Source organism: Equus caballus, chromosome 17, assembly GCF_041296265.1.
Source record: "Equus caballus isolate H_3958 breed thoroughbred chromosome 17, TB-T2T, whole genome shotgun sequence".
NCBI classification, from domain to species: domain Eukaryota; kingdom Metazoa; phylum Chordata; class Mammalia; order Perissodactyla; family Equidae; genus Equus; species Equus caballus.
In genome coordinates, this window is record NC_091700.1 from 22,847,648 (window position 1) to 22,873,242 (window position 25,595).

General features: G+C 40.9%; 1 protein-coding gene across 11 annotated transcripts in view; it reads left to right on the forward strand.

Moving 5' to 3' along the window:
* ATP8A2 (ATPase phospholipid transporting 8A2) overlaps positions 1 to 25,595 on the forward strand; it is a 592,801-nt gene that overhangs the window by 177,426 nt on the left and 389,780 nt on the right. For 7 of the 11 annotated variants that reach the window (XM_070240119.1, XM_023621409.2, XM_001492094.6 and 4 more), the window contains exons 15-23: positions 1,663 to 1,707; positions 3,658 to 3,733; positions 9,569 to 9,674; positions 10,412 to 10,494; positions 13,145 to 13,194; positions 15,441 to 15,510; positions 17,101 to 17,185; positions 18,195 to 18,334; positions 19,866 to 20,004. In XM_070240119.1, the coding sequence (XP_070096220.1) occupies positions 1,663 to 1,707; positions 3,658 to 3,733; positions 9,569 to 9,674; positions 10,412 to 10,494; positions 13,145 to 13,194; positions 15,441 to 15,510; positions 17,101 to 17,185; positions 18,195 to 18,334; positions 19,866 to 20,004 (794 nt within the window). The remainder of the gene's footprint in view (positions 1 to 1,662; positions 1,708 to 3,657; positions 3,734 to 9,568; positions 9,675 to 10,411; positions 10,495 to 13,144; positions 13,195 to 15,440; positions 15,511 to 17,100; positions 17,186 to 18,194; positions 18,335 to 19,865; positions 20,005 to 25,595) is intronic. The other 4 variants (XM_070240124.1, XM_070240123.1, XM_070240118.1 and 1 more) reach the window with 1 other exon arrangement.

The window sequence follows — 25,595 nt, forward strand, 5'->3', positions numbered from 1 at the left end:
ACAGATTTTGTGTATTGATTTTATATCCTGCAACTTTACTGAATTTTTTTATTAGTTCTGACAGTTTTTTGATGAAATCTTTAGGGTTTTCTATGTATAATATCATGTCATCTGCAAAAAGTGACAGTTTTACTTCTTTTCTGAATTGGATGGCTTTTATTTCTTTTTCTTGCCTAATTGCTCTGGCTAGGACTTCCAGTACTATGTTGAATAAAAGTGGCAAGAGTGGGCATTCTTATCTTATTCCTAATCTTAGAGGAAAGACTTTCAGCTTCTCACTGTTGAGTATGATGTTAGCTGTGGGCTTGTCATATATGGCCTTTGTTATGTTGAGATACATTCCCTCTATACCCACTTTGTTGAGAGTTTTTATCATAAATGGATGTTGAATTTTATCAGATGCTTTTTCTGCATTTATTGAGATGATCACATGATTTTTATCCTTCATTTTGTTAATGTGTATCATATTGATTTATTTGCTGATGTTTAACCATCCCTGCATCCCTGGAATAAATCTTGCTTAATCATGGTGTAGGATCCTTTTAATGTATTATTGAATTTGATTTGCTAATATTTTGTTGAGGATTTTTGCATCTATGTTCATCACGGATATTAGTCTATAGTTTTGTTTTCTTGTCGTATCCTTGTCTGATTTTGGTATCAGGATATTGCTGGCCTCATAAAATGAGTTGGAAGTGTTCCCTCCTCTTCTGTTTTCTGGAAGAGTTTGAGAATTATTTGTATTAATTCTTCTTTGAATATTTGCAAGAATTTACCAGTGAAGCTGTCTGGTCCTGGACGTTTGTTTATTGGGAGGTTTTTGATTACTAATTCAATTTCCTTACTAGTAATTGGTCTGTTCAGATTTTCTATTTCTTCATTATTCAGTCTTGGAGGTTGTAAGTTTCTAAATTGTATGTTCATTTCTTCTAGGTCGTCCAATTTGTTGGCATATAATTGCTCATAGTAGTCTCTTATCCTTTTATTTATGTGTTATCAGTTGTAACATCTCCTCTTTCACTTCTGATTTTATTTGAGTCCTCTCTCTTTTTTTCTTGGTGAGTTGTCTAAAGATTTTTCAATTTTGTTTATCTTTTCCTAGAACTAGGTCTGAGTTTTGTTGATCTTTTCTATTGTCTTTTTGGCCTCTATTTCATTTATTTCTGCTCTGCTCTTTGTTATTTCCTTCTTTCTACTAACTTTGGGCTTCATTTGTTCTTCTTTTTCTAGTTATTTGAGATGTAAAGTTAAGTTGTTTGAGAGTTTTCTTGTTTCTTGAAGCAGGCATTTATCGCTATGAACTTTCCTCTAAGCACTGCTTTTGCTGCATCCCATAAGTTTTGCTATGCATTTCCATTTTCTATTGTCTCAAGATATTTTTTTGATTTCTCTTTTGATTTCTTCTTTGACCTATTGGTTGTTCAGCAGCATGTGGTTTCATCTCCACATATTTATGCATTTTCCAGTTTTCTTCTTGTAATTGATTTCTAGTTTCATACCATTGTGGTTGGAAAAGATGCTTGATATAATTTCAGTCTTCTTAAATTTATTAAGACTTGTTTTGTGGCCTATTAGATGATCTACCCTGGAGAATGTTCCATGTGTGAATGCCTGTCTTTTGATCACAGTTTTGTGACCACTCTGTTTCCCTGTCTCTGGCAGTCATTTTCCAGAGTTGACAAGAGAGCCATCCTCAGATGATTTCAGGTAAGTAGATTCTAGTGCTTCTTGATGCTTTAGTGGGAAAAGCTTTGGAACAATTTTATGTTGGCATTTCTCACATGAATATTTTGTGAATAAGAGTTGCATATATGTTATTTAAAGAGAGAACTAGAATAAAATTTAAGTATGAATATGGTTTTAAAGGTCCAGTGATACTATAAGGCTTTAACAAAAAATAGCCAGCCGTTGGCCCAGTACTTCCCACTCACTTCCCACTTCACAGCATGTCTTTAAGATTGTAGCATGTATGCTGTAGCATGTATCAGAATTTTATTCCTTTTAAAGGCTGAATAATATTCCATTGTATGTAGATACCACATTTTCTTTATCCATTCATCTGTCGATGAGCATTTGGGTTATTTGCACTCTTTAGCTATTGTGGCTAATGCTGCTACAAACTTTGGTGTATAAGAATCTGAGTCTCTGCTTTCAGTTCTTTTGAGTATATCCCTAAGAGTGGATTGCTGGGTCATGTGGCAATTCTATGTTTAACTTTTTGAGGAACCACTCAACATTTTTTTCATAATAGCTCTGCCATTTTACATTCCCGCCAGTAATGCACAATTTTTCCACATCGTCATAACGTTTGTTAATTTCTGTTTGTGTGTTTGTTTTTAAATATAATAGTCATCCCAGTGGGTGTGAAGTGATATCTCATTGTAGTTTTGATTTGCATCTCCCTTAGGACTAATGATGTTGTCTGCTCATGTTTTAAGAAGGAGACACTAACAAAGCTGATTGGTAGGGCCGTGTGTGTAGAGGGGGAGAGTGTGGTTGATGACTCAGTGATTTCTCTCTGGATGACCAGCCAGGACCCACCATTTTGTTAGAGGATCCCTGGATGTCAGTGTCTGTGGGTCTTTCTTGTGAGCTGATCGATCATCTTCTCATGAGATAAATTCTCCAGTTTCCTTCAAGGGCTGTAAATCTGGGTGCAGCTGTTATGGTTGCTGAGTGGAGGCCTAGGGTTGGTAATCATACCTTTCATCATATATAGGATGGCACTTAAAACTCCTATCTTGGGAGGATGCCTCACTCTACCTGCCTGTGTGCGTGGTGTCCTTGCATCCCAGGCTACTCTGGTTTAACTTCTCTAAGGATAAACTTCCATTTTTTCTGGGTGCAGAAGGTTCAGTTGCCTGGCCACCTGTCATGAGGGAGAGTTCTTGCAGGCTGATTTTTCCTCAGGTGGATTTGGAAGTACTCCTGTTTTCAACCCTTCCTTTATCTCCCAGGTACCTTATGCTGCCATTTCCTCAGCTTTCACAAGGTTCTGCTAGGAGCATCAGGCTGCACATTTATGTGCTTCCCCTTGCAAGCTGTTGGTTTTTGCTTTCTCTCCTGCACTAAACTCTGATATCTACTCAGAATTTGGACTGACCTCAACTCTGCTGTCTTCTCTTCTTCCATTGTCTTTCTCCTGAAGAAAGGCTTTCAGGAAGGAGTGGAGATATGTGAAAATACTTAACCCTTCACATTTTCTTCAATGTGATAGCACACAGCTAACATAGCAAGTTTGCTTTCTCATGATTATTGCCTCCTACTCTTGCCTACATATGCGCTCTGGCCATAAATGATTGTATAGGTACGATGCAGTAATTGCTCTCATTTTATCTGCTTTGAGCAGGCACTCTTGGAAGTTTTCCCTGGTAGAAGTCGTACAGAGACCAACTAAAATGACAAAGTCATGCTGTTGATCCTTGCCTCTGTTTCTTCTCTTTGTAACTATGTTGTTTATAATAACTTATAAAATACATTATTTATAGTAAGGTCAAAGATTTTCTGTCATGAGGTTTGAAATAATATATAGTATTCCAAATCTTTAGAAGTTTAATATAAATCTATAGGCTTTTTAGGTATGGTTCTTCTTACAAGGTCTGAGTTATCTTAGAGGAACTTTTGAACTGAATAAATATTTTCCATTCTCTCTTGCAGCCGGATAACTCCTCCCCCTAGCGATTCATGTGACTTTGATGATCCCAGGCTCTTGAAGAATATTGAGGATCAGCATGTAAGGTCACGATTTTGCTTCTAGGACATTAAATAGCTTATGATGCAGTTTTATTTATGTGCATGTGTAGTATCTTGAAAGTTGCAATTTCGGAGCCTGGGGAAGAGATGCAATCTCACTTTCATGGTGTTAGTACTTCAGGGAAGTGATCTTAAACAAATGGTTTGTGTTTAACACTTTGCATAAGTTAATGTAAAGCTGAATTAAATATGTGGTGAAGTTATAAAGTAGTATATCAAGATTACCACAAATCTTACCATAGAATTCTCTAACATCTCAGATTTCTGTTCTTTGGAAGATTTCTGCAGTACCATTTCTTCACAGTTGTGACTCTAACAGGTCGTATATTTTGAAAAGAAATTGCAATATCCTTTGACTAGGATAATTTAGGAAACAACAGTAAGATATAATAACATGTAGCATTTATAGCATCCTACTACGTGCCAGACATTTGACATGTATTTCCTTTAGCACTCGAGTCACCCTAGAGAGGTGATAGGAAGTTGCATAGAAAGATTGACTTGGCCAAGAGTTACCCAGCAAACAAATGTAGAAATGAGACTCAGAACCTTAGTCTGTTCAATTCTTAACTATGACATCACACTATCTCAACTGTTGCAACAAACAAGGATTAACTGCAGGATCACATGAATTCATTTTTGTTTTAAAGGCTCCTCTGAAAAATACCAACTTAGAAAAATATTCAATGATCAAAACATTTCACAACCAGTTTAAATTAGTATAAATTAGTCAGTATAAATTAGATCTAATGAGAATAATTTTTTCAGGAAAAATTTTAGTTCTAAATTTAGGTAAACGAGCAAAATTAAAATGTTATCTTCCCCAAATTTTCTTTAGAGATAGATATATTTAAAACTTTCAGTTTTCAGTGAGGGAATTTTCTTTTCTCTTCTCGATTGTGGTTAGTGCCCATGTGTTAGTGCTAAAACCTTCTTGGTGGTGGTTCTCAAAAGTGAGCATGCAGGGCACCCACGACCACAGGCTGGGATGCAGATGTTCTGCCTCAGCCCCTGGGGATGTTGATGGACTGATCCCAGACTGCACAGAGGACGCTGCTGAAGTCTGTGCTCTGGGTCACAGTCACGGACGTAGACGTGGTCCTTTCTTGGATTTTGGTCTTAGAGGATGATCCAGCTACTAGGCTAGAGATTCTCCACGCATTAGAGTGATGTCACAGAAGAAGCTTCTCTGGAGGAGGGTGTCAAAGAAACAAGTGCACTGTGAGGACTTTCTTTCTGAAAGAGGACTCAAGTATTCTCAAATCATATTTAGGTTGAGGGTAGTAACGACAGTGGTTGAGTAAATGTGTTTGTTTGGGTTGGGATGGTGAATGGGAAAGGAGAGACATCGAGGCTGAGGAAACTGCTCTAAGTTTGGAATCACCAAATTTGTTGTCCTAGCGTAGATCAACAGGTGAAAAAGCAGCAGAGGAAGTGAGATGAGCATAGTGTTTTGAGTACCCTGGAATCCCCGTGTTGCTTTAGGAATAGCAACAAACGATTGGATCTCTGTTTAAGAGACTCACTTATTTATTCATTCACTTGGCAAACAGTCTAAGGGCCTACTTTATATCAAACACCTTGCTAGGGGAAGAGATGAATAAACAGCACTCAAGGGATTTCTATTAATTGGGGGAAAAGACAAGTAAAATCATTAAGAGCCATTGTACACTTTTGTGTCATAGGGATAGGCATGATGTGACTTTCGGAGAAGGTGATTTTGTCTTGTGTAGACAGAGGAGTCCAGTCTCTTTGCTGGGTGCAATGGCTGTAACTGTTGAAATGTGAGCAGTGTGGCTACCCACACTGAATGGTATTCTCACCGACCTAAATGTGGGCTGGCATAGACACTCAGTGGCAGGGGGAAATCATTCATTTGGAGAAGGGATCCTGGGGAAACCACTACACCTGCTGATGGGATCCCAATTTTTGACATCTTTAAATACTTAGCCCTGTTAATTTACATGCACATGTAGGTGTTCTTTCCAAAGCCGAACCCATATTTGTGTGTGCTGGGTTTCTTAGGGGTTTTTAACTGTTGATCACATGCCCTTCTTGAGCCTGTCCTCTCTTGACATTTGAGTGGAGACCTTGAGTGGAGACCCAAGCGTGGATAAGGACCCTCTAATGAGCATTTCCTGTCCCATGATCAATAGCATGCATTTTAGGAAGAAACTTCACTCTTGTGAGAAGTTAATGAACTTCTTTTTTCTTCTTTATTTCCTCCTCATCTTCTACCCTCCTGAGCCAAATTTCCTTTCATTCCCGAGGGAAGGCCAATGAGGGTAGGGGCAGGTGCAGCCCTTCTAAAAAGGAAGCCCTGGCTTAGGGAGATTATCATAAAGCATCGATGAAAACATGGGGACTTTTAAGGATATTTTAATAATCTGAATACTCACAGTGCATTAAAAGCATAATGAGGCCACAGATTTGGGAATTTATTTTCTAGTTTTTAGTGAAAGCCTACTTGCCTATGTTTAACTTCTTTTTAAGCTTTCCTGTATCCTTGAAGCCTTCTGAGGTCTTCATCTTGGCTACTGCACTAATTAAGCCCTATGACATTTAACATCTAGCTCCACTATAAATAATGAGGACCATAGGCTCCAATAGTTTTCTTTGGGGAGGTGTGGGATTGGATGAAATGTACCCAATGGATGTTTGTAAATATTTTAAATACAGGGCCTGTTAGATCATTTGGTTATTTTGCCAAAATATGGCTGAGAAGAGGGAAGAATCATTTTAAGAATTTAGCCTTTGGATGTCCCACATTCTTATCTAAATTGTCTTGGGACCATTGACTAAAATCAAAGCATTTGAACCAAGAAAACCCTTGCTTTCCTCTCAAGGGAGTACTTCCATCTGCTACAGAATTTTTGTTTTTCTTGGGTCATCATTCCTGATTTTCTGGGTCCTTTAGGGCTGTGTTTTAAGCTTTATGTGGGCTGATAGCCAAGATGGAATTTGCCTTTTAGTCAGAGAATCAACTTATGGTGAATTTCAAGGAACGATTCATGTGGTCCCTAGATTACATTGCTAACCAGTAACTTCCTGTTTGAGGGAGAATTCCCCAAAGATTTTCTAAGGAAGAACATATAACTGTCTTTTGAATCATTATACCTAGAACTTTTGAGCTTAAGTTTTCAAGAAGAAATTATTTGTATGTATATTGTTGAGATACGTTCTGGCAGCAATTTGATGTGCAAGACAATTTTAAACATGTATAGTTTTCTGCTATTTTACATTCATCAAATAAATCGAAAATATTCATTTTTAGATATATAAAGCATTTTGTGCAGATTAAAAGCTGTTAACTGAAGGATAAATATTGTATGATTACACTTCTCTGAGGTACCTAGAGTCACAAATTCGTGGAGACAGCACAGTAGAGATGACGAGGCGCTGGGGGAAGGGAGAAGGGAGTTATTGTTTGATGGGTACCGGGTTTGTTGGGAAGATGAAAAAGTTTTGGTTATAGATAGCAGTGATGGGTACACAGCATGGTGAATGTATTTAATGCCACTGAATTGTACAATTACAAATAACTGAAATGATGAATATTATATGTGTATTTTTCCACAATAAAAATGTCTTAACTTCTAAAAAGACATGTAAACATGCGTGCATACTTTCTCCAATACACAGTCAGTTCGTGGAAGGTATAAAAAGATTTTCTCCTTGGGAGTTACAGAAAAATGTTTATTTTCAAACATGGAGCACTTGTCTAAAACATATTGCAAACATCTTATCCATAGGCTTCAAATTAAGTTTGTCTCCTTTTCCTGATTTCTTATAGAATGTCAGGTTAAGCAGAGAACCAAAGGTAAATTAATTTGTCTTAGAAATCTTTTTTTGATTTTTAAGAATTTTGTCTGGCCTACTACTCAAGGTGGAAGCTTAATTTGAATGTGTGTGCAACTCTTCTTATAAATCAGAAAATATTTCACTGTTAAGTTTACTTATTTGCTGTAAGATTAAAGACCCTCTTTGTGTACTTTCACTGTGGGGCAAGGTGATGGACCAGGCTTGATAACTCTCAGATGCAGAAAGCCATCTTGAATTGAAGCTCCACTCTCGAATTAAAGTACTTTTGGGTAAAATTTCTTACAATTTTTGCAGTGTAGGCCTTTGGGAATTTGTGAATTCTCTGACTTACTTGATCTCACTCAACTGTAATTTAATGTGGATTTTCTTTTTGTGGGAGCTCAGAAGAAGTAGCTATGCAAACGGTCGTGATTTGCTTGCATACAGTTGCTTCAAATCACAGTGACAGTTCAGAGGAGAAACCAAAAATGTTTAAAATATTAGTCACCATCTATTTGTGACTAAACTAAACAAGGAAAAGAAAAAGAAAACTCCATAAAAAGTAGCAACACAAAGTTGCTTCCTGGGTGTGAAAATACAAATCTATCTCAAATTCATAGCCAGCTGCCTATTTCAAAAGGAAACATTAAAGACATTGTCATTAAAATAACCTCAGGACAAGGAAGCCTGGGTTCACCCGTCTTTGAGCATCTTTCTTAAAGTACTAGCCCCCCACACACAGATGAGAATGAAACAGGTGTCTATACTGGAAAGGAAAAGGGAAAAGTTATCATGGCAGATGCTACAACTGTCTGCTTTGAAAACCCAGGAGGCTCAAGTGAAACTCAGAGTAGCTAGGAGTCAGCTACAATTGGATGTTAAATTAACTTATAAAATCCAATGTTTTTCTTACATTTGAACAGTAAACTCCTGTAAAATGTGGTGGAAATAAGATTCCATTCATAGTATAAAAAGCAGATGATAAAACACCTAGTATAGTGCCTCACATATAGTGGGCACTCAGATACATTTTGGATAAATCAAAAAATTAATAGGAAATATGCCAGGGCCTATATTTAGAAGTTTTAGAAGCCTTAAATAAATAGGGAGACATACTGTATTCTCACATGCGTAGACAGTATTAAGGTGTCTTTTCTTCACTAATGATAATTATAGTCTAGTCCCAATAAAATTATCAGGGTTTTGTCAAGGAGGAGAAAGGTATTAAATATGTGTCCAGGACAATACTCTTTTTTTCTTTTTCTTTTTAAAACGGCAATAGGCAAGGGATGCACTGCCTTGCATGTTTTAAGAGATGATAAAGTTACAGAACAGACATGGTGTGGAGTAAGTGCCATTACAGTGGGAGAGAAAGCCAGGGACTCGTATGTTTGGTGAGTCAGTGCTCGCCACGTTGAGCCAACATAGATTTCAGTGCCCTCTATTTGCTGGGCTGGAAATGCGTTAGTGAGGAAGACAGACACCTGCTTGCCTGGATCGTAGGGCAGTGGGGAAGAAGCACGTGAGCAGCAGGAGTGTTTGAAGTGTTAGAAATGAGCAAGGCAGGTTGCTGGGGGAGTCAGGGGAGGGGGCATGTGCCTCCTCTTGGTTCTCACCTGACCACATGGGCTGGCATATCAAGAATGACGTTCCAAGACAGGCTTCTCAGGGGAAGTGACTGGTAAACTGAAGCGCAGAGGATGAGCGAATAGAACACCTGGCTGAAAGCAGGGAGAGGGAGAGGGGACGGTGGGAAAAGGCTTGCCGTATCTGAAGAAGTGCAGCCCCCAGTGGCTGGTAGCACATACAGGAGGGTGAGTGGCAGGAGATGGGGCTAGATGGTGAGCAGATGCCAGACCACAGCAGACCTGGAGTCCGCGCTACGCGTCTGGACCTCTGTTCTGAATGGAGCAGGAAACCATTACAGGGTTTAAACAGGGGGTGACTTGACTCTAACTCCAGTGTATGTCAGCGGTGTTGTAACAGATGGATTAACTCTGTCTCCTGCTTGTAGCCCACAGCTCCTTGCATACAGGAGTTCCTCACCCTCCTGGCTGTGTGCCACACCGTCGTTCCCGAGAAGGATGGAGATAACATCATCTACCAGGCCTCCTCCCCAGGTGAGGGATGTGCTCTGCCCTCCCTTTCTCTGGAGACTTGGGTGTTTGCAGTTACTTGTGGGAGATGCGGTGGTACGTACGGCCTGCACCACAAACATCCCGCTGTTTGCCTCTGGCCTCACACGGTCTACAGGTTATGGTTGCAAGGGATAAAACTGGAGAACCCTGGTGCTGAGCCCTCCTGACTCGGGTGACACTTGGGCAGCAGGGGGGCCCGGGCCATCTTGCATGTCCTGGCAGAAGTCCTTGCACCAGATGAAGCTCTCAAGGGCGAGTGTGCGGGCTTCCTTGTTCACCTCCGCCCTCACGGGATTTCCCGCTGCTGGCGAAGCTGTGTCCTGGAGCACTAAGTTTAGCCCCTTCCTGGTGCTCTGTGAGTCCTGCAGTCCTGGGACGAGCACTGCCTATTCAGAGTAGACGTTTAGCCAGAAAGTCATGGGAATGTTACTTAAGTTCCTCAGAGGGAGCTGGACCCCACCCGAGTCTCGGCGGTGCGCCATCAGTCGTGTCCTGGTGAGCTAGTTTGGTGTGTCTCCCCGTGCGCGGGCAGCGCTCCTTCAGCTCCTGGGGCGGGGAGAGGGAGCACGCCTCTGCCTCCTTAGTCTTCACTGCTGTGTCTGGGAGGCCCGGCCTCTGTGCCTGGGGTGGATTTTGTTAATTTGAAACCTAGTGCTCGGTAAACAGGATTCTGTCATTACCAGCAGCTAGTCAATGCTTCGTCAACTCTTTATTGACAGATGAAGCTGCTTTGGTGAAAGGAGCTAGAAAGCTGGGCTTTGTCTTCACAGCCAGAACGCCGTACTCGGTCATCATAGAAGCAGTAAGTGACCCGCTGGGCGCCTCCTGACGGTGCACACCACCTACTCTTTTTGAAGATTATATATTTGAAATAGCATGTCTATTGTAAATAGGATAGCTAAATTTCAAATTTTTTTTCTGTGAGAAACTAGACCTGTTGAAGAACTGATGATATGTGATTATATTAGCTTATTCCTGTTGTTTTTGCAACGCAGTAACTGTTCTCTCTTAAAGGTGCTTCCTCACAAGTCTTTCATACTGATGTGATCTTTGCAGAAAAGACCTTAGCAAGCCAGTCTTTGTTCTGCAACAGTTCATGGCGCGCTTGTCCTGGAGGCGAGTCTGTCTCTCTTTGTATCCTCAGCGCCTGGCAGTTCTTGCCCAGTAGGCCCTCACTCTGCCGGCTTCAGTCTCCTTGATGGGAGAGAAAGGAGTTGGCACTTAAGATCTTTTTTTATCTGTATTAGTTTTCCTTTTCCCTAAAGTCAAAGGGTTTGTTTATTTTACGATTTTTTTTCTGTTTCCCTCTCAAGGAGCCTGAGGGAGAAACTTGGGGAAAGAAAAAAGTTTAAATCAAGAATAAGATCAAATCGGACACTTGAGCTGGGCAGTAGGGACATTGGTGGTTAGGACTGGCCGGTTAGAGGGGCTGCACTTGGCTCCTGTCTGGGTCGCTGGGGGCCTGGGGGAGTCACTGCCCGCTCTCGCCTCCGCTCTCCACTCCGCAGCTCGGGGAGGACTCGTGGGTTATCAGAGTTTTTGGCTTTGTGCATCCTTAAATCTCTAGATGTCTTCAATACGTGTGAAGTTCACTTTAACTGGTGTAATAGCTTGGTGTTGATCCTGACTTGGCAGTAGTACGTTTTTTCTTTTATTTGTATGCAAAACCTATGAAATATCATAACCTTAGACAAAGTACCCATGTCTTGGCATTTTCAGTTTCTTTTCTTATGGAGTACAGAGGTCAGACCCTATTTATTTGTCCTTTATTTCAGTCCACAGAGGGAATTTAGTTAGGGAAGTGTACAGTCATTAAAAGTTGGAACAAAGTACTGACTGAATAGAGAATTTCCTTTATGGAGGCTTTTCACAACGGAAGTCTTCCTCCCCGTCAGTCTGAGACGCAGCCTTACTGTGGGTTTTCGGTTGTGTGGGTGCTGCTGTCCTTCTCTGCGTGGCGGCCGTGGGGACGGGGAGGGCCCGGGACCCGCCGGCTTGAGTGGGGGAGGAGGGGACGGCCGCTTCTGCTTGGCTCACAATGTGGGCAGCTGGTGCCTCTTGACGTTGTTGTCATGGTGTTAGATGATGACGAAAAGTGGAATGGCACCCCTTCATCATTTTATTACAGTATTAGGGCCATATTTCTGGGAGTAAAAAAGACTACCTGATTAGTTAAGATTCATAAATAACTTTAAGAATCTTATTCAGCCATTATTACTGAGGTATCATCAAACCCAAGTTCTCGAGTTGGTTACCAGCTATTTAGATGAAGTGGCCTTACTGGTGGTCTTGACAGCTGAGTCAGTGGGCAGCAGGTGGGCGTGGTCAATGTAACAGCGGTGCAGAGAGGGGTGGGTAGCAGTGGGCGTGGCTCCGGACAGGGGTCTGACGGAGCTGGGACAGGCTGAGGAGAAAGGGAACTGACTGGAGGTTGCAGACAGAGGGCAATAAAGGCTGTGAAGGGTGGATTAAGTGGATCCTTGGTTGTGTTTTGGGATGAGAAGAGAAGGGCTGGGAGCTGTGGATGGGACAGTGCTACGCTGTGTCAGTCGTGCGCTTGGTACTCTGCATGTTACTTCATTGATTGCTTTGTGCAAACCTTGGAGACAGGTGCTATCACCGTTCATTAAAAAGTCACACGCTTAATGGCAGAAATTGGATTTGAACTCATATCTGTTGAACCCCAAAGCCCACAGTCTTATGGCTGTGTTGTACTGGGGAAACAGCAGATTAGACTTAAAAGTTTGAAATGGTCCACACATAATCTGGAATCTTCTGGAAAAAAGTTGAGAATATTCATTTTACAACTTTGAAGAACCTGAAGAAAATTGCTTTGATAATTGCTCTAAAATCTGATGCAAATTCATAATCTCTTATTTCTAAATCCCAGATCCAAAAAGCTTTGAATTCCAAGTTTTTTCCCTAAATTTGGAGCATAGACATTTGGCAGCAAAACCTAACCAGAAGTGACATGAGGCTATTTATGTTCTCTATGAATCTCATTTAGTGTGAATAATCATACATTTTGCTGCAGAAAATTGATGTGTTGTATTACAGGGTGTTGCCCTGAGCCCCCCTGGGGATGTTATGGTATATGATGTTTGCATATACTTTTATAAAAAGTGTAAAATTCTGAATTCGGAAGCATAAGTGACCCTAAGGTTTCAGATGGACCTGTATAGCTTGTGTCCTTTATCTTCATGTCTTGGAAGTGGATATGCCAAGCTGGTTCTTATGACAGCCATACCAACTAGAGAAAAATGAGAAGCTTCTACCAGAAGGGGGCACTTTGACTCCACCAGAGTGACCTGTGAGAAACTAGCACTCTTGAAAAGGCATTTGTAGAGGGATAGCAGATAGAGAGGGAGGGAGATGGTCATGATTGGGGAGACAGTTGTTTTGAGATTTTAATAATTTCCACCTCAATTAAGAGCCTGTTTTTCTTCCTTTAGATGGGACAGGAGCAGACGTTTGGAATCCTTAATGTCCTGGAATTTTCTAGGTATGTTTCTCTTTCCTGTACTTGAAATAAAATATATATATATATATTTAACAACTTCATCAGAGTGTTTGCATGATTGTATGGTAAGATTAAATGTGGTACTTAAATATTAAATATAGTAAATATATCTTTACAAATCTTTTCTCCTTGGAATTTGTAAGTTTCGTTAAAGAAAGCAAAGTAGGTCATTTTTCTTTGTTTTTTCAAATAAAACATTATGTTTCCATATCCTCCTTTTTCTTTACATTTCCAGAACCTGGTGTTCTGGCATCAGTAGCTGCAGACACGTCTGTCTGGTTTGGAGTATGTGAGGGCGTTATTTCTGTTGGCTTTTCCCAGGTCCCACAAGGTCGTGGCTCGTGCTCCATCTGAGCACTCCAATGCAGGATCTGGGAAGCTGACAAATGCAGGCAGATGAGATCAATTCATCTCACTGGAGGCTTTGTCCGAGTAGAGCAGTTCTCTTCTACATAACCGGACTCATTCTTCCCCAGTGGAGTTTATTTAATATAAGACTTCAGAATATTTGTTGGATTGTTTGTTTCCCTGGATCATTTGTAGTTTGTCATAACAATCCCCAACATATCTTAATATTTTGTTTCTTCCCTTCTTGTCATTGAACTGTCAATCCTAGAGCAAGGTTCTGTTGCTGTCTCGAAGTGTCTTTTCCTATTATTAAAATTAGATGCGTTTGTAAATAACATTTGTTAAATTATTCACAAATTATTTTCTGTGTCTGAGTAAGCTGTAAGCTATTTGAAAAAGATCAATTTTTCACCCTCTTGTAGGAAATACTTTCCAACCCTAGTCTTTACTTTTAGGACTGCAAACTTGGCCTTTGTTGGGTCAGGAGCCCCTGGGGTTGGTACTCAGTGGGAGAGAGAGGCGGTTGATAACAGTAGCAGTTCACGTGTGGAGCAGGGGACAGACTCCTGTGTGTGGAGGTGAGGGACGCACTAGACATCTCTCCAGACCTTTTGTGCCCCATATCTCGTTGATGTCCTAGACACTATGTGCTGTTGTGTGGCTGCAGTCACTGGGACCAGCAGTTATTGGAGGGGTGAGGAGGAGAAAAGGGAGATAGATAAATAGGTGACTATGGATGGAGACATGAGGATGTATTTAAAAAGTTAGGGGAGAATAAGAGGGAACAAAAAAGATCATTTGTGGTTATGGTTGTGGTTCTATTTCTTTTTACTTGACTCATCTTTTTCCAGATGCCACTTAATCCTGACGACACTTCTTTGATGTAATTAGTGGCAACCCTGCTTTACACATTCAGAAACTGAAATGCTGGGTCAATAACTTTGCTGAGGGCACCTGGCTATAGGTAGTTGAGAGAGAATCCAAATCCAGGTCAGATAGAGTGCTGTGGGTTTGGATAATGGAGAGAGAATGTTGCCTACTTTTAGGAGCTTCATAGTGCATTGGAAATCACTTCGCTGAAAGGCCAAAGAGATGGGCGGTCTGGGGCCCATGTGGTTGGGATGTGTTCCAGCAGGATGAGATGTTGTCTGCAAAGGAGTGGAACAGGAGGTGTAGAGGAGAATGGTGAGTCTTCTGGTGTTCTTGAAGTCTGGTGGTGCCCGAGAGTGTTAATAGGAGGTGAGGTGAGCCTGCAAAGGTGGGTGGAAATCAGCAAGAGGAGGAATCTGTAGACAATGGGAGCCATTGAAGGCTCAGTGAGTGAGGGTGGGTCATGATGAGAGGTGAATAAGGAAGCTTACGTGTTGGAGTAGGGAGAGGAGAGACAAAGTGTACCTACGTGCTAAGGTAGGAATGTTTTACAAATTTGTAGTTTCTTTCTACTCCTGTTAAAAGAAGACACAATGAAGAGCCTTTGAGTTAAGTGGATTTATATTGAATCTCCCACTTTGCTATTTACTGGGCAGGTTACAATATTTTTGAGCTGTAAAATAAAGAAAAATGCTTTTACAGAGTGTCGTCAGAAGTAACTTAGATGCACACAGCAGATGCTCCAATCCTCCGTTTCTGTCTCTCCTCCCAGAAATAGCCATACTAGTGAATTTCCATGGCAGAGGAAGGAATAGATTTATGTTCGTTATGTATAAATAAAAAGAGTCGGAGATAGACAATTAAAGTCAGACTTTGAGGAAGAAGGTCAGGAAAAATGGAGCTTGCTCGTTTTGGGGACCGCCAGACCACCTTTTAATTTATTTGGTGTTTAATGGGTCCTATAGAGCAGACCAGTGACAACTTTTTTTTTCTTTTCTTTACTCTTACAGTGACAGAAAAAGAATGTCTGTGATTGTTCGAACTCCTTCCGGACAACTTCGACTCTACTGTAAAGGGGCCGTAAGTACTGGCTGAGTGTCTTGCACAGCAAGAGTTCTGGGCAAAGCTTGGTTGATCTGCTGTTTTCCTCACTGTTGTCCTCATCATTCCCTGATACCTGCCCAAGGTTAAAGAGTCTTTCAGGTTGGCCATAAAGTTGATTTGGTGGTAAAAGCCCATTGAAGATCATGGCGGGGTCAAGCCAGCGTGGCAAGGATGCTCAGTGAAAAGCCTGCTTTTAGTCCCTGGTTGGTGTCAGAAATGGCAACTTGATGTGTCATGCAAAATCCTGAGTGTGTGAATTCTGATTCCAATTTTACCACCATTGTGTTGTGACTTTGGGAAGATAAAGCGCTTTATATTGACCTGTGATAATCTTCTTTTAAGGACTCTAATATGTACTGGTTCTCTAGCAGCTATTCTTCTCAATTTTGGGGTTTATTTTTTTTTCATCACAGAGGGCTATGTGGGAGGCACAAGGGTCATGTCTACTGTGGCCGCGTTGTTACTGCCCGCTTTGGTCAGTTTCCTAGGTCAGGCTTTTGTCCTCCTGCCTCCTAGTAATCAAATCTAAATGTATCATCTCTAAGGAAAGATGCTATTGCTTATGATCCTTACTTGCAAAACTATAGCCTGTTAAATTGTGGTCTTATGTGTTGAGGGAAAGAATTAGCAAGCTCATTTTATGGGGCTATGTCAAGACTGTGAAGCTACACTAGGATCAATGATTTGTTGAAAATCTTGCTAATCTTTACCAATTGTGGGCAGACACGTGGTCTGGTTTGAGTACACTGTGACTGGAGCTTTTAAAAAATGAGTAATGCGTGTGAATTCTGAAGGCATTATAGCTGGACCCATTAGAGAATTATATGTTTATAATAACAACTTAAATCAAGGTAACCTGGATGCTGTTCTCACATGATATTCTTTTTTAACTTTTCATTTATTTGTCAATATGTAACTATAGAATAGTGTAAATATGAAATGCTGCAATGGTGCATTTTATTTTTATAGGATTTAATTCTCTTCAAATCTGCTCACCCCCAAACCAGATTTCTTTAAAAAAATTTTAGTGTCATAAAACTGTGCAGTTTGTAACATATTTGGATGATCTGTGGCTTCCAGTCCCCCAGCCCTCCTTGTCAGGCACGGGAATAGTCACAGGGTGATGACCCCGTGTTTCATAGCCAAACTGGGTTCAGTGCCAAGTGGGTTGTTGTGTCCCTGGTTTGGAGCTCCCGCAGTGTCAGGAGGCAAGAGTGTGCTGAAGCAACTTGGGGTGTGCATCTTACTCTTTCCACTTGGACAAAAAGGCATGACAAACTTTGGTATGAATTTTGCAAATTTGGGTAAATGTACTCACCGTTGTATCCCTGGTTATTCTCCTGACACCTCTGGTCCTCCCCAACAAGTTTCTGTTTGGACGCATCCATACCCAATTTATCTTCCAAAGCTCATGACTGAATCCAGCCAAGAGTTACATTTCTGCTTGCCCACTCAAGTATTCTCATGCGCATTAGATCAACACCATTAGAACAAAGCTATGTTTAGAATGCTGACTGGTGGGTTTACTTAAGGGTTTGCCAGTCACAATGTTTCCCTCTTTTATAGGATAATGTAATTTTTGAGAGACTTTCAAAAGATTCAAAATACATGGAGGAAACATTATGCCATCTGGAATATTTTGCCACGGAAGGTAAATGAAATTTGGAAATGTTATTTTTAACTGTTAAAGTTGTACTTTCACGTGTTTATGGCTGATGGTTGGGGTAAGTGGTCATGCTCTGAACAGGCATGTCATTTTGGTGCAGTACTTGGCTTGCTTCATAGGACTATATTCTTCTAGAGCCAACCCCTGTCCCCACTTTCCACGTTCTGTGCCTATAGCAGTAATGAGACGCACAGCAAAGTCCATACTCAGTTGCCTATTTATGACTGTGAACTCTAAATCAGGAGACCTGAGGGTAAGGGCAGGCCAGCTCATAATATGCGGAATCATCTTGTAGTTATGATTCCCTTTCTCAGAAAACTCATGTTGTTATTTCCCTGTCCCTCTCTTGTTATCCTTATGACACTGGCTTATCTGTGACTTAAGGAAATGATAATTTATTGAACCCATAGAGAACAGGAAAGGAGTTCTCTGAAACGTCAGGTTTTCCTGCAAGTGAATGTGATGGAAGCTGGACCCTTGCTCAAGTGCTGACTGCTGTTTTCTTGCCTTCGTGTGTTCCTGTGGCCGCATGATTGCATGTGTGTGCATGTACACACATACACACACTTAAAGTTGTGACTCCTTGAAGGCCTGGATATTTCATGTGATAACATACTGGGCTTTTGTTGTTATCTTGAAATGTGCTTCCTGCCTCCTCTACTTGTTGATGCCTGCCTCCTGAGCATGCGCATATGGATCATGTGCGGAGCTCCTGCACTTCCCTGCTGTGGGAAATTCACTCTCACGGTTCCTCTTGTGCTCTCACATTTACAGAAGAGGTAGTTTATATTAAAATGCAGTAGAGTTGTTTTTAAATTCCCTTTTTAGATGTGTGAAACTTGAATTCGAGTGAACTAAAAAGCAGATGGCTTCTTTAATTTTTTTGAGCATGCTCATATGAAATGGAGCCACGTGAAGTCACCTAGGAGGCAGGATGTCCTGCTTGTCCCTGTCACTAGTGGCATCACTGGGATACACTGTGGCTGTTTTGTAGGCTTGCGGACTCTCTGTGTGGCTTATGCTGACCTCTCTGAGAATGATTATGAAGAGTGGCTCAAAGTCTATCAAGAGGCCAGCACCATATTGAAAGACAGAGCTCAACGGCTGGAAGAGTGTTATGAGATCATCGAGAAGGTAATTGCACATGATGTAGTCATTATGTGCCCAGTGAGGGGCTTAATCACCTATCAGATGAAGTCTTTGAACAGGAATCCTTTTGCTATATAGTGATGTTCTCTTTTCTTGTATTTAATTAACCATTAGCTTTTAATCGTTTCTTTCTTTGCTTTAAGAAACAGTTTTTATGGGCTATCTGAAAGATCGAGCTATTCTCAGCTAAGCATTAATGATATCTTAAGAAGTATCAGGTCAAAAACAGCATCAATGACTTTCTGGGTTTGCCTGAGATTAGGCTTAATGAGATTAGTTCACCCTATTGAGTTCCTTGAGCACTGAGCGCATGGGCTGGTCGGACATTGTACATACTAAGAATTTTCACACTTACTCACTCTGATAGTGTTTAAGCTTTGCCATTGCTGATCCATGTTGGCTACTTTGATTTTCGCTGTTGTTCTTTTCAGTTTATCCCAAGGCATTAGCCAGCTTTCTGTGTATTGGGTTCCCTCAAATCTGGGAGCTGGATTTCAACTTCTTCTGTTTCATATAAGCAACCACTGGTCCATCCATTTTCCGGTTTCTAAAACTCTGAAGTCATCACTTGTTTTCTTTTTTCATTTCTTATTTTGTGTGTCTTTTGTTTAATTCCCCTTTGCTATTTTATACTCAGTGTTTGAGTTTTCTATTCACTTCTTCATCATTTTCATGGAATTTGGGTAGGGGTAGAACTGAATTCAAGTGTTCATTTGGCCCTGCTTTACTGGAAATATCCAAAATTACATTTTTTTTGAGGAAGATTAGCCTTGAGCTAATGTCTGCTGCCAATCCTTCTCTTTTTGCTGAGGAAGACTGGCCCTGAGCTAGCATCCGTGCCCATCTTCCTTTACTTTATATGTGGGACGCCTACCACAGCATGGCGTGCCAAGCAGTGCCATGTCCGCACCCAGGATCTGAACTGGCGAACTCTGCGCCACCAAAGCGGAACGTGTGCACTTAACTGCTGCGCCACTGGGCTGGCCCCCCAAAATTACTCTTTAAATCAGAAATGAGCAATTAAATAGGTGACATGCCCATGCGGTTCTAGGCACGTGGTTGGATGCTCAAGAGGTAATTGGCTTTTCTCATCAAGTGAATCAATTTCAGATGAGGTCAGTTTCTCATCATTGAATCAGTTTTTCTCATGTGTTAACTATAACATAATACTTTGCTCATTAGTGGAGGGGGGGGTCACCTACTGTTAATATTCTCAGGATAATTTTCCCATATGCTTACTGCCAGATGATTTCTATTCTGACGTGCTCATGTACCAAGAAATACGTGATGAGTAAGTGATGAGTGCCTATGCGTATGGAGTGGTTCTAACATTGTGAATAGTTTTGAAATGTCACACATCTAGAGATCATTAATCATCTGCAAACAAAGGTTTAATGTAGAGGAAATAAGATCATTGTCTCAGAACATTTTGACTGCCTTTCTTTTGTCAGAGTTTGTCATTAATGCTGCTCTTAAGTATCTGCTGGTCTTTAATTGAAGCTATTTTTCAATCCAGAATTTGCTGTTACTGGGAGCCACAGCCATAGAAGATCGCCTTCAGGCAGGTGTTCCAGAAACCATAGCAACTCTGTTGAAGGCAGAAATTAAAATCTGGGTGTTGACAGGAGACAAACAAGAAACTGCAATCAATATAGGTAATTCATTTTGAAAATAATTTCCTGATGCTGGTTTTGTATTACATTTTTAAAGTGTTTTCTAGAAGTGCTTCAGGCTTCCTCAGATGCATTGTCAGATGACGTTTTGTAGAACTCTTCATTCGTAAGGCCAGGAAACGTTTACTGGAATCAGATGAAGATGAAGATGCTCTGATGAGCATTATCTTCCTGTTACAGACATTAAAACTATGACATCTTCCTGAAAAGTATTAAACACACTTACATAGGATATAGAATTCAAGAGTTGACACCTTTGATTTTCTTATTGCTTTCCTCACAAAATTTTAGTCTAAGAGACTAAGAGGATGTTTGCACTAAGTTTATGCACTATTATTTTATATAATATAGCCATTTTAATGATTTTGTTAGTTGATAGGTTTCTCTAAGAGTCTTGTATCTTTTCCTTCCCCATCTGGGTTGGCAACCTCTTTGCTTGCAAAGCATCACAGAGAAGAAAATTGAAGAAAGGGAATTTAAATATTTAAAGGGAATTAAATAACTTCATTAGTGTTAAAGAGGCACATTTTAAGTTTGAAAAGGAGTTGAAACTACAATGGAAAGGAAATGCAATTTTTATTATTTGAATTATTTTAAAATTATCTCGTACTCTGTCACCTTTATGATGTGACAAGCTCTGGTGCGTATGTTATAAAATGAATATGTAAGGACTACAAGACTTATAATGTATTTATGGAAAAAGACTGTGTCACAGCTTACTTCAGAAAGAAACATACCAGAACATCTGAATGTAAGTGATTCTTGTCCTGTTCCGAGTAGGGTCCTTGGAGTGTTACCAGCTGAATTCTGTGGTGCCCCTTTCCTTAAGCTTCCTCTTTGACATCAGCCCTGGCTCTCAGACCAGCTCAGCGCTCAGCTGTAGGCAATACCTACCATCTGGGGTGAATTTCGAGTTTTTTTAATAGACAAAAGCTATTTAGTCATTTCTTGTCAAGGCTGTAGGTAATCAAATGGAATTTGGGTTCCTGAACAACTGAAATTAATGTCTCAGGAGAGTGCCATGTGATTCATAAGCAGTCTCTGAGGCATCAGTTACAGATTTTGCCCATCCATTCATGCTAGTTGTTTCTCAAATGCATGTTTTTGGAGAAAAGTGTGATGATGTTTCTGTGCAGACTCATTGCTACTACTAGAAAATAAAAACCCATAATTTACAGTTCTTGGTGATGTCGGCAATATTTTTATGAGTGAACATTTGCTTTTAGTGTATCTCTGTATATGTATATACTCGGCCCTTCAGGTATTATTTCCCATACAAATTTGCCTAAAACACCTGCTAGCCAGTGCTAGTGGTCTAGTGGTTAAGATCTGTCACTCTCGCCCCCTTGGCCCGGGTTTGTTTCCCAGTTAGGGAACCATACCACCCGTCTGTCAGTTGTCACACTGTGCCAGCTGTGTGTTGCTGTGATGCTGAAAGCTGTGCCACCAGTATTTCCAACACCAGCAGGGTCGCCCGCGGTGGACAGGTTTCAGCAGAAGTTCCTCACTAAGACGGACGAGGAGGAAGGACCTGGTCACCCACTTCTAAAAAACTGGCCATGAAAACCCTATTGTGTGATACAGTGCTGGAAGGTGAAAGGATGGAGCAAAAAGACCAGGCAGCTCCCACTCTGCTCTACACAGGGCTGCTAGGAGCCTGCATGGACTTGACTGTGCTAACAGCAGCAACAGCAAAACATTTGCTATGGATATGAGGCTCCTGTTGTTCATATAGGGCACATAAAGTGGACCGCTGTCCTGAAATGCTTACTTAAAATTTAGGGGTATACCTTCTGCTCATTATCACACATTTAATGTGTGATAATGAGTGATAATGAAAGAGATGGGTAACGCTTCAAGTTAAGATTGAACTGTAGTGCTAAGCTTTCTTAGCTTTCCAGATCTTGAGTGTTCCTGGTGGACTAATGGCCTTTTTGGTGCCCCTAGCCCGAGGCTTCACTTCCTAAAGTCCTTTCTTGTGTTTGCTGTGAGAAGCGACCTTGAGTGTGCTGCTAGTGTGCTGGTTGGCCGGCTCTCACCGCCTCTCAGCCAATCACCCAGCCCTCGGGGAGCACACACACCCCTTTTCCTGCTTGCTTGTTTTGTTATATCTGAGCTTATCAGGGTCTAGCTAAGTTTGGAATAAACACAAGTGAAGGCAAAGGGCTGAAAATCAACCCAGAGAACACAAATGGGTTATTCCTGAAGGAAAGTTTGACTTGCATCAGTGAGACTTCTCTGAGCCTTATGCAATAATGGATACCTTTCCAGTTTTTTTAAATAACAGTTATATTATTTTGTGTTTTTTCAAAGAAGGTATAGGAACATTTGTAGTTTTGGTTCCAGAAGGACTCACATCCATTAGATATTTTAAAATTGATCTTTTTTAGTGAATGCTCCTCAGGACCACCAGAAGGTGATGCCTCCTACTTATAAGCTGATGACTTGGCCAAAGTCTTGTATTTACCCTGGAGTTTTTCTCTACTTACATTTTCACTAGTTTATCAGTAGAATTCAAGCATACCCTTGGTATTACTAAATATGCTTCCAACAGCTGGGAAACTGATGCTCTTTGAAAGAGCTATGTCTGAATTATTTTTTCACTTTGCATTCAGAACTCAAGTTTGTTACCCTGGGTGATGCTGAGGGATTAAATGTCATTTTCTGGTTTAGGATATCTCTTGAGCCTACAAATGATGCAAAAGGCTCAGCGAAGTGTAGACATACAGACATTTTAATAGACTTGTCTGTGTCAGACCGCAGGCGACAGCTGTAAGCAGCACGAGGTCATGCTCCAGATACGGTGTGGACTTATAAGCCTGTGTTCTCGTCATGTGTTCTTCATACTCTCGGTAATATGAACCATCATCGATCTGTCTCCCATAACTCTTACTGGATATGCTGTGCATTTTAGTGCATTCTAGGTGCATTTTTAGGGTGCCCAAAAGATATTTGGGAAGAAGATCAAGCGTCTATCAGTTCTACTTCTAGATGAAGTAGGGAAAAGAGAGCAAATTAACCGAGTGTCTGCCAAGTACCAGGCACCATGCTAGGAGAGCTTTCTGAATGCTGTCTTTGGTCTTTACACATGGACAGTCTTATAGCTCAGGGGGAACATTCAGAGTTTATAGAGGCTATGCTCTGCTTAATGACCAGGCTTAATGACTAGGTCTCAGGGCTCATTCTAAACAGATTCACATGGCTTTCACAAGAACCATTGTCTGAAATTGAGTTAGAAGCTGGGAGAATGGTTCATCCATTCTAGGATGTACATTATGTTTATATTTTAACGTTTCTGAAATTGAGATATCTTATGATTGTTGACTCTTAGAATTTTAACTGGCAACATTTTCTTAGTGTTACGTGTAGTAAGAGATCACCTTCAGAGGCAACATTTGGTATGTTTGGTGTATGGGGTTGTTGGCCCTCTTTAGCATTGGACCTATCTATCTATCTATCTATCTGTCTATCTATCTATCATAGTTTGAGAATTTACTTTTAAAGTGTTACTTTTAGTTCATACCTTGAAAATAAGTTTACCTAGTCAAATTAAGTTGCAGGCTATTTGTCTCTCTTATGAGCCTATGAGTATTATGTAGATATAGTCATCTTGCCTGTGGGTTTTAGGTAGTTTGGAACTGGCATGATGCCAGAGTCCTGCTGCACTGTGCTTGAATTTATGTTAACTAGCTGTGTTTTAAGGAGTTGACAATTTTCTTTTTTAGCTTAAAAATTTGGCATCAGCTAGTCTAAAGTGAAATTTCAGCTGTAGCCTCTGTGAATCATGTAGTCGTCATTTCCTTATTACCACTGGATAAAACATCTATTAAATAGTTAGACAATAGATGTGAAGTTTTCAGAGTCTATAAATTTTTCCTAATGGTTGTAGGATGAGTGAAAACAAAATCTTATTGTGTATTCCATTTTAAAGTCATTAAGTTGGAAATAGCTTTTATTGTAAACCATTTCTGAGTTGGAATTCTGCCACCCCTCCCCCCACACTTTGTTATCCATCATTTAATACTTTTAAACCATTTCTTACAGTCTTAGAAGTTTAATTTTTTAAAGCGAGTAAATATTGTGTTCGCCCATCCTATTAGTGCCTGTAGATTGCCTTGCCCATTAAAAGGAAGACAAGTCCCTATTCTCAGGTGAAGCTGGGGCATTGTTTGGTGGAGTTCACAATCTCAATATTGTTTTATTGATTTTCACAGGAGAGTCAGACATGTTATTTCTTTCTTTCTTTTTTTTTTTTGAGGAAGATTAGCCCTGAGCTAACATCCGCCACCAATCCTCCTCTTTTTGCTGAGGAAGACTGGCCCTGAGCTAATATCTGTGCCCATCTTCTTCTACTTTATATGTGGGACGTCTCCCAAGCATGGCTTGACAAGCAGTGCGTAGGTCTGCACCAGGGATCCGAACCTGCGAACCCCAGGCCACTGAAGTGGAGTGCATGAACTTAACTGCTGTGCCACCAGGACAGCCCCAGATGTGTTATTTCTTGCTTACTTGTAGCTAGCATTGTTGCCAGATGCTCCACTATAGGCTTGGGGAATTTACATTCCCTAATTTTAAGGGCGTGAGCTAATTCGGAGTCACATTAGAAAGCGAAATAGATGAGAAAGTACTAGTTGGGCTGTATAGATATTAAGCCTTAATAATAGTTAATAGTAGTTACTCAGTAACTGTTAGCTATAATGTGCCAAATACCGTGCTAAGTCCTTCACATAGTTTTGTATTTAATTCCCTTTGAGACTGGTATTATCCCCTTTTTAAATACAGAACAGAAATATCAGGTAACTTGGCCTGGGTTGCACAGGTGTAGTTGTGCTGACAACCTGAGCTCGCGACTGTGACGCTTGATGCTCGCTGCCCAGAGGGAAAGATATCTGAGTCGGAGAAGGCCGAGAAGGCTTCACGATGAGATAGGTGTTAAACCTGGAGCCTTCAAGGATTTGTGTAAAAAAAAGAAGAGAAAAAGACTGAGCATGGAACGGGTCAGGACCCCCAATATTGGGGGAAGGTCATGAGGCAGGCTGCGGCCGTGTGTTCTTAGGTGTGGCGGAGCCTTTCTGAGAAGCATCGGAAGGATCTGGAGGGAAAGGTGCCCAGGTGTGTGGCTCTGCAGGTGAGTCCTCAGCTTCCTGCTTCCCTGGGTGATGAGGGACTCTCTGCGGCCTCTCAGAACCCACATGGAACAGACTGAGAATACCATCTTTCATCCTCCATTCCTGTTGTCTGGCGTGTGTTTCATACACTCACACTGAAATATTGATTGACCAGTTTCCCTGAAAATATTTAGAACCAACAACACACTTATTGAGGGTTTGAAACCAGTGATGGGTAGCTTGATTAATCCTGTCCTAGGAGGTCTGGTTAGGAAGGATAAATCATTCCCAGCCCTTCCAAAAATATCTCCAGAGACATGTGGACTTGGATATCTTTGACGGGATTAGCTGACCTCAAAAAAGAGACACTGGCTGTGAGAGCTGAGAGATTTGGTTTGGTAACATTTTCTAGTGTAAATTGTTATTTTATTGTCTTAAAATCAAGTCCCGCTCTAAGTACCATAG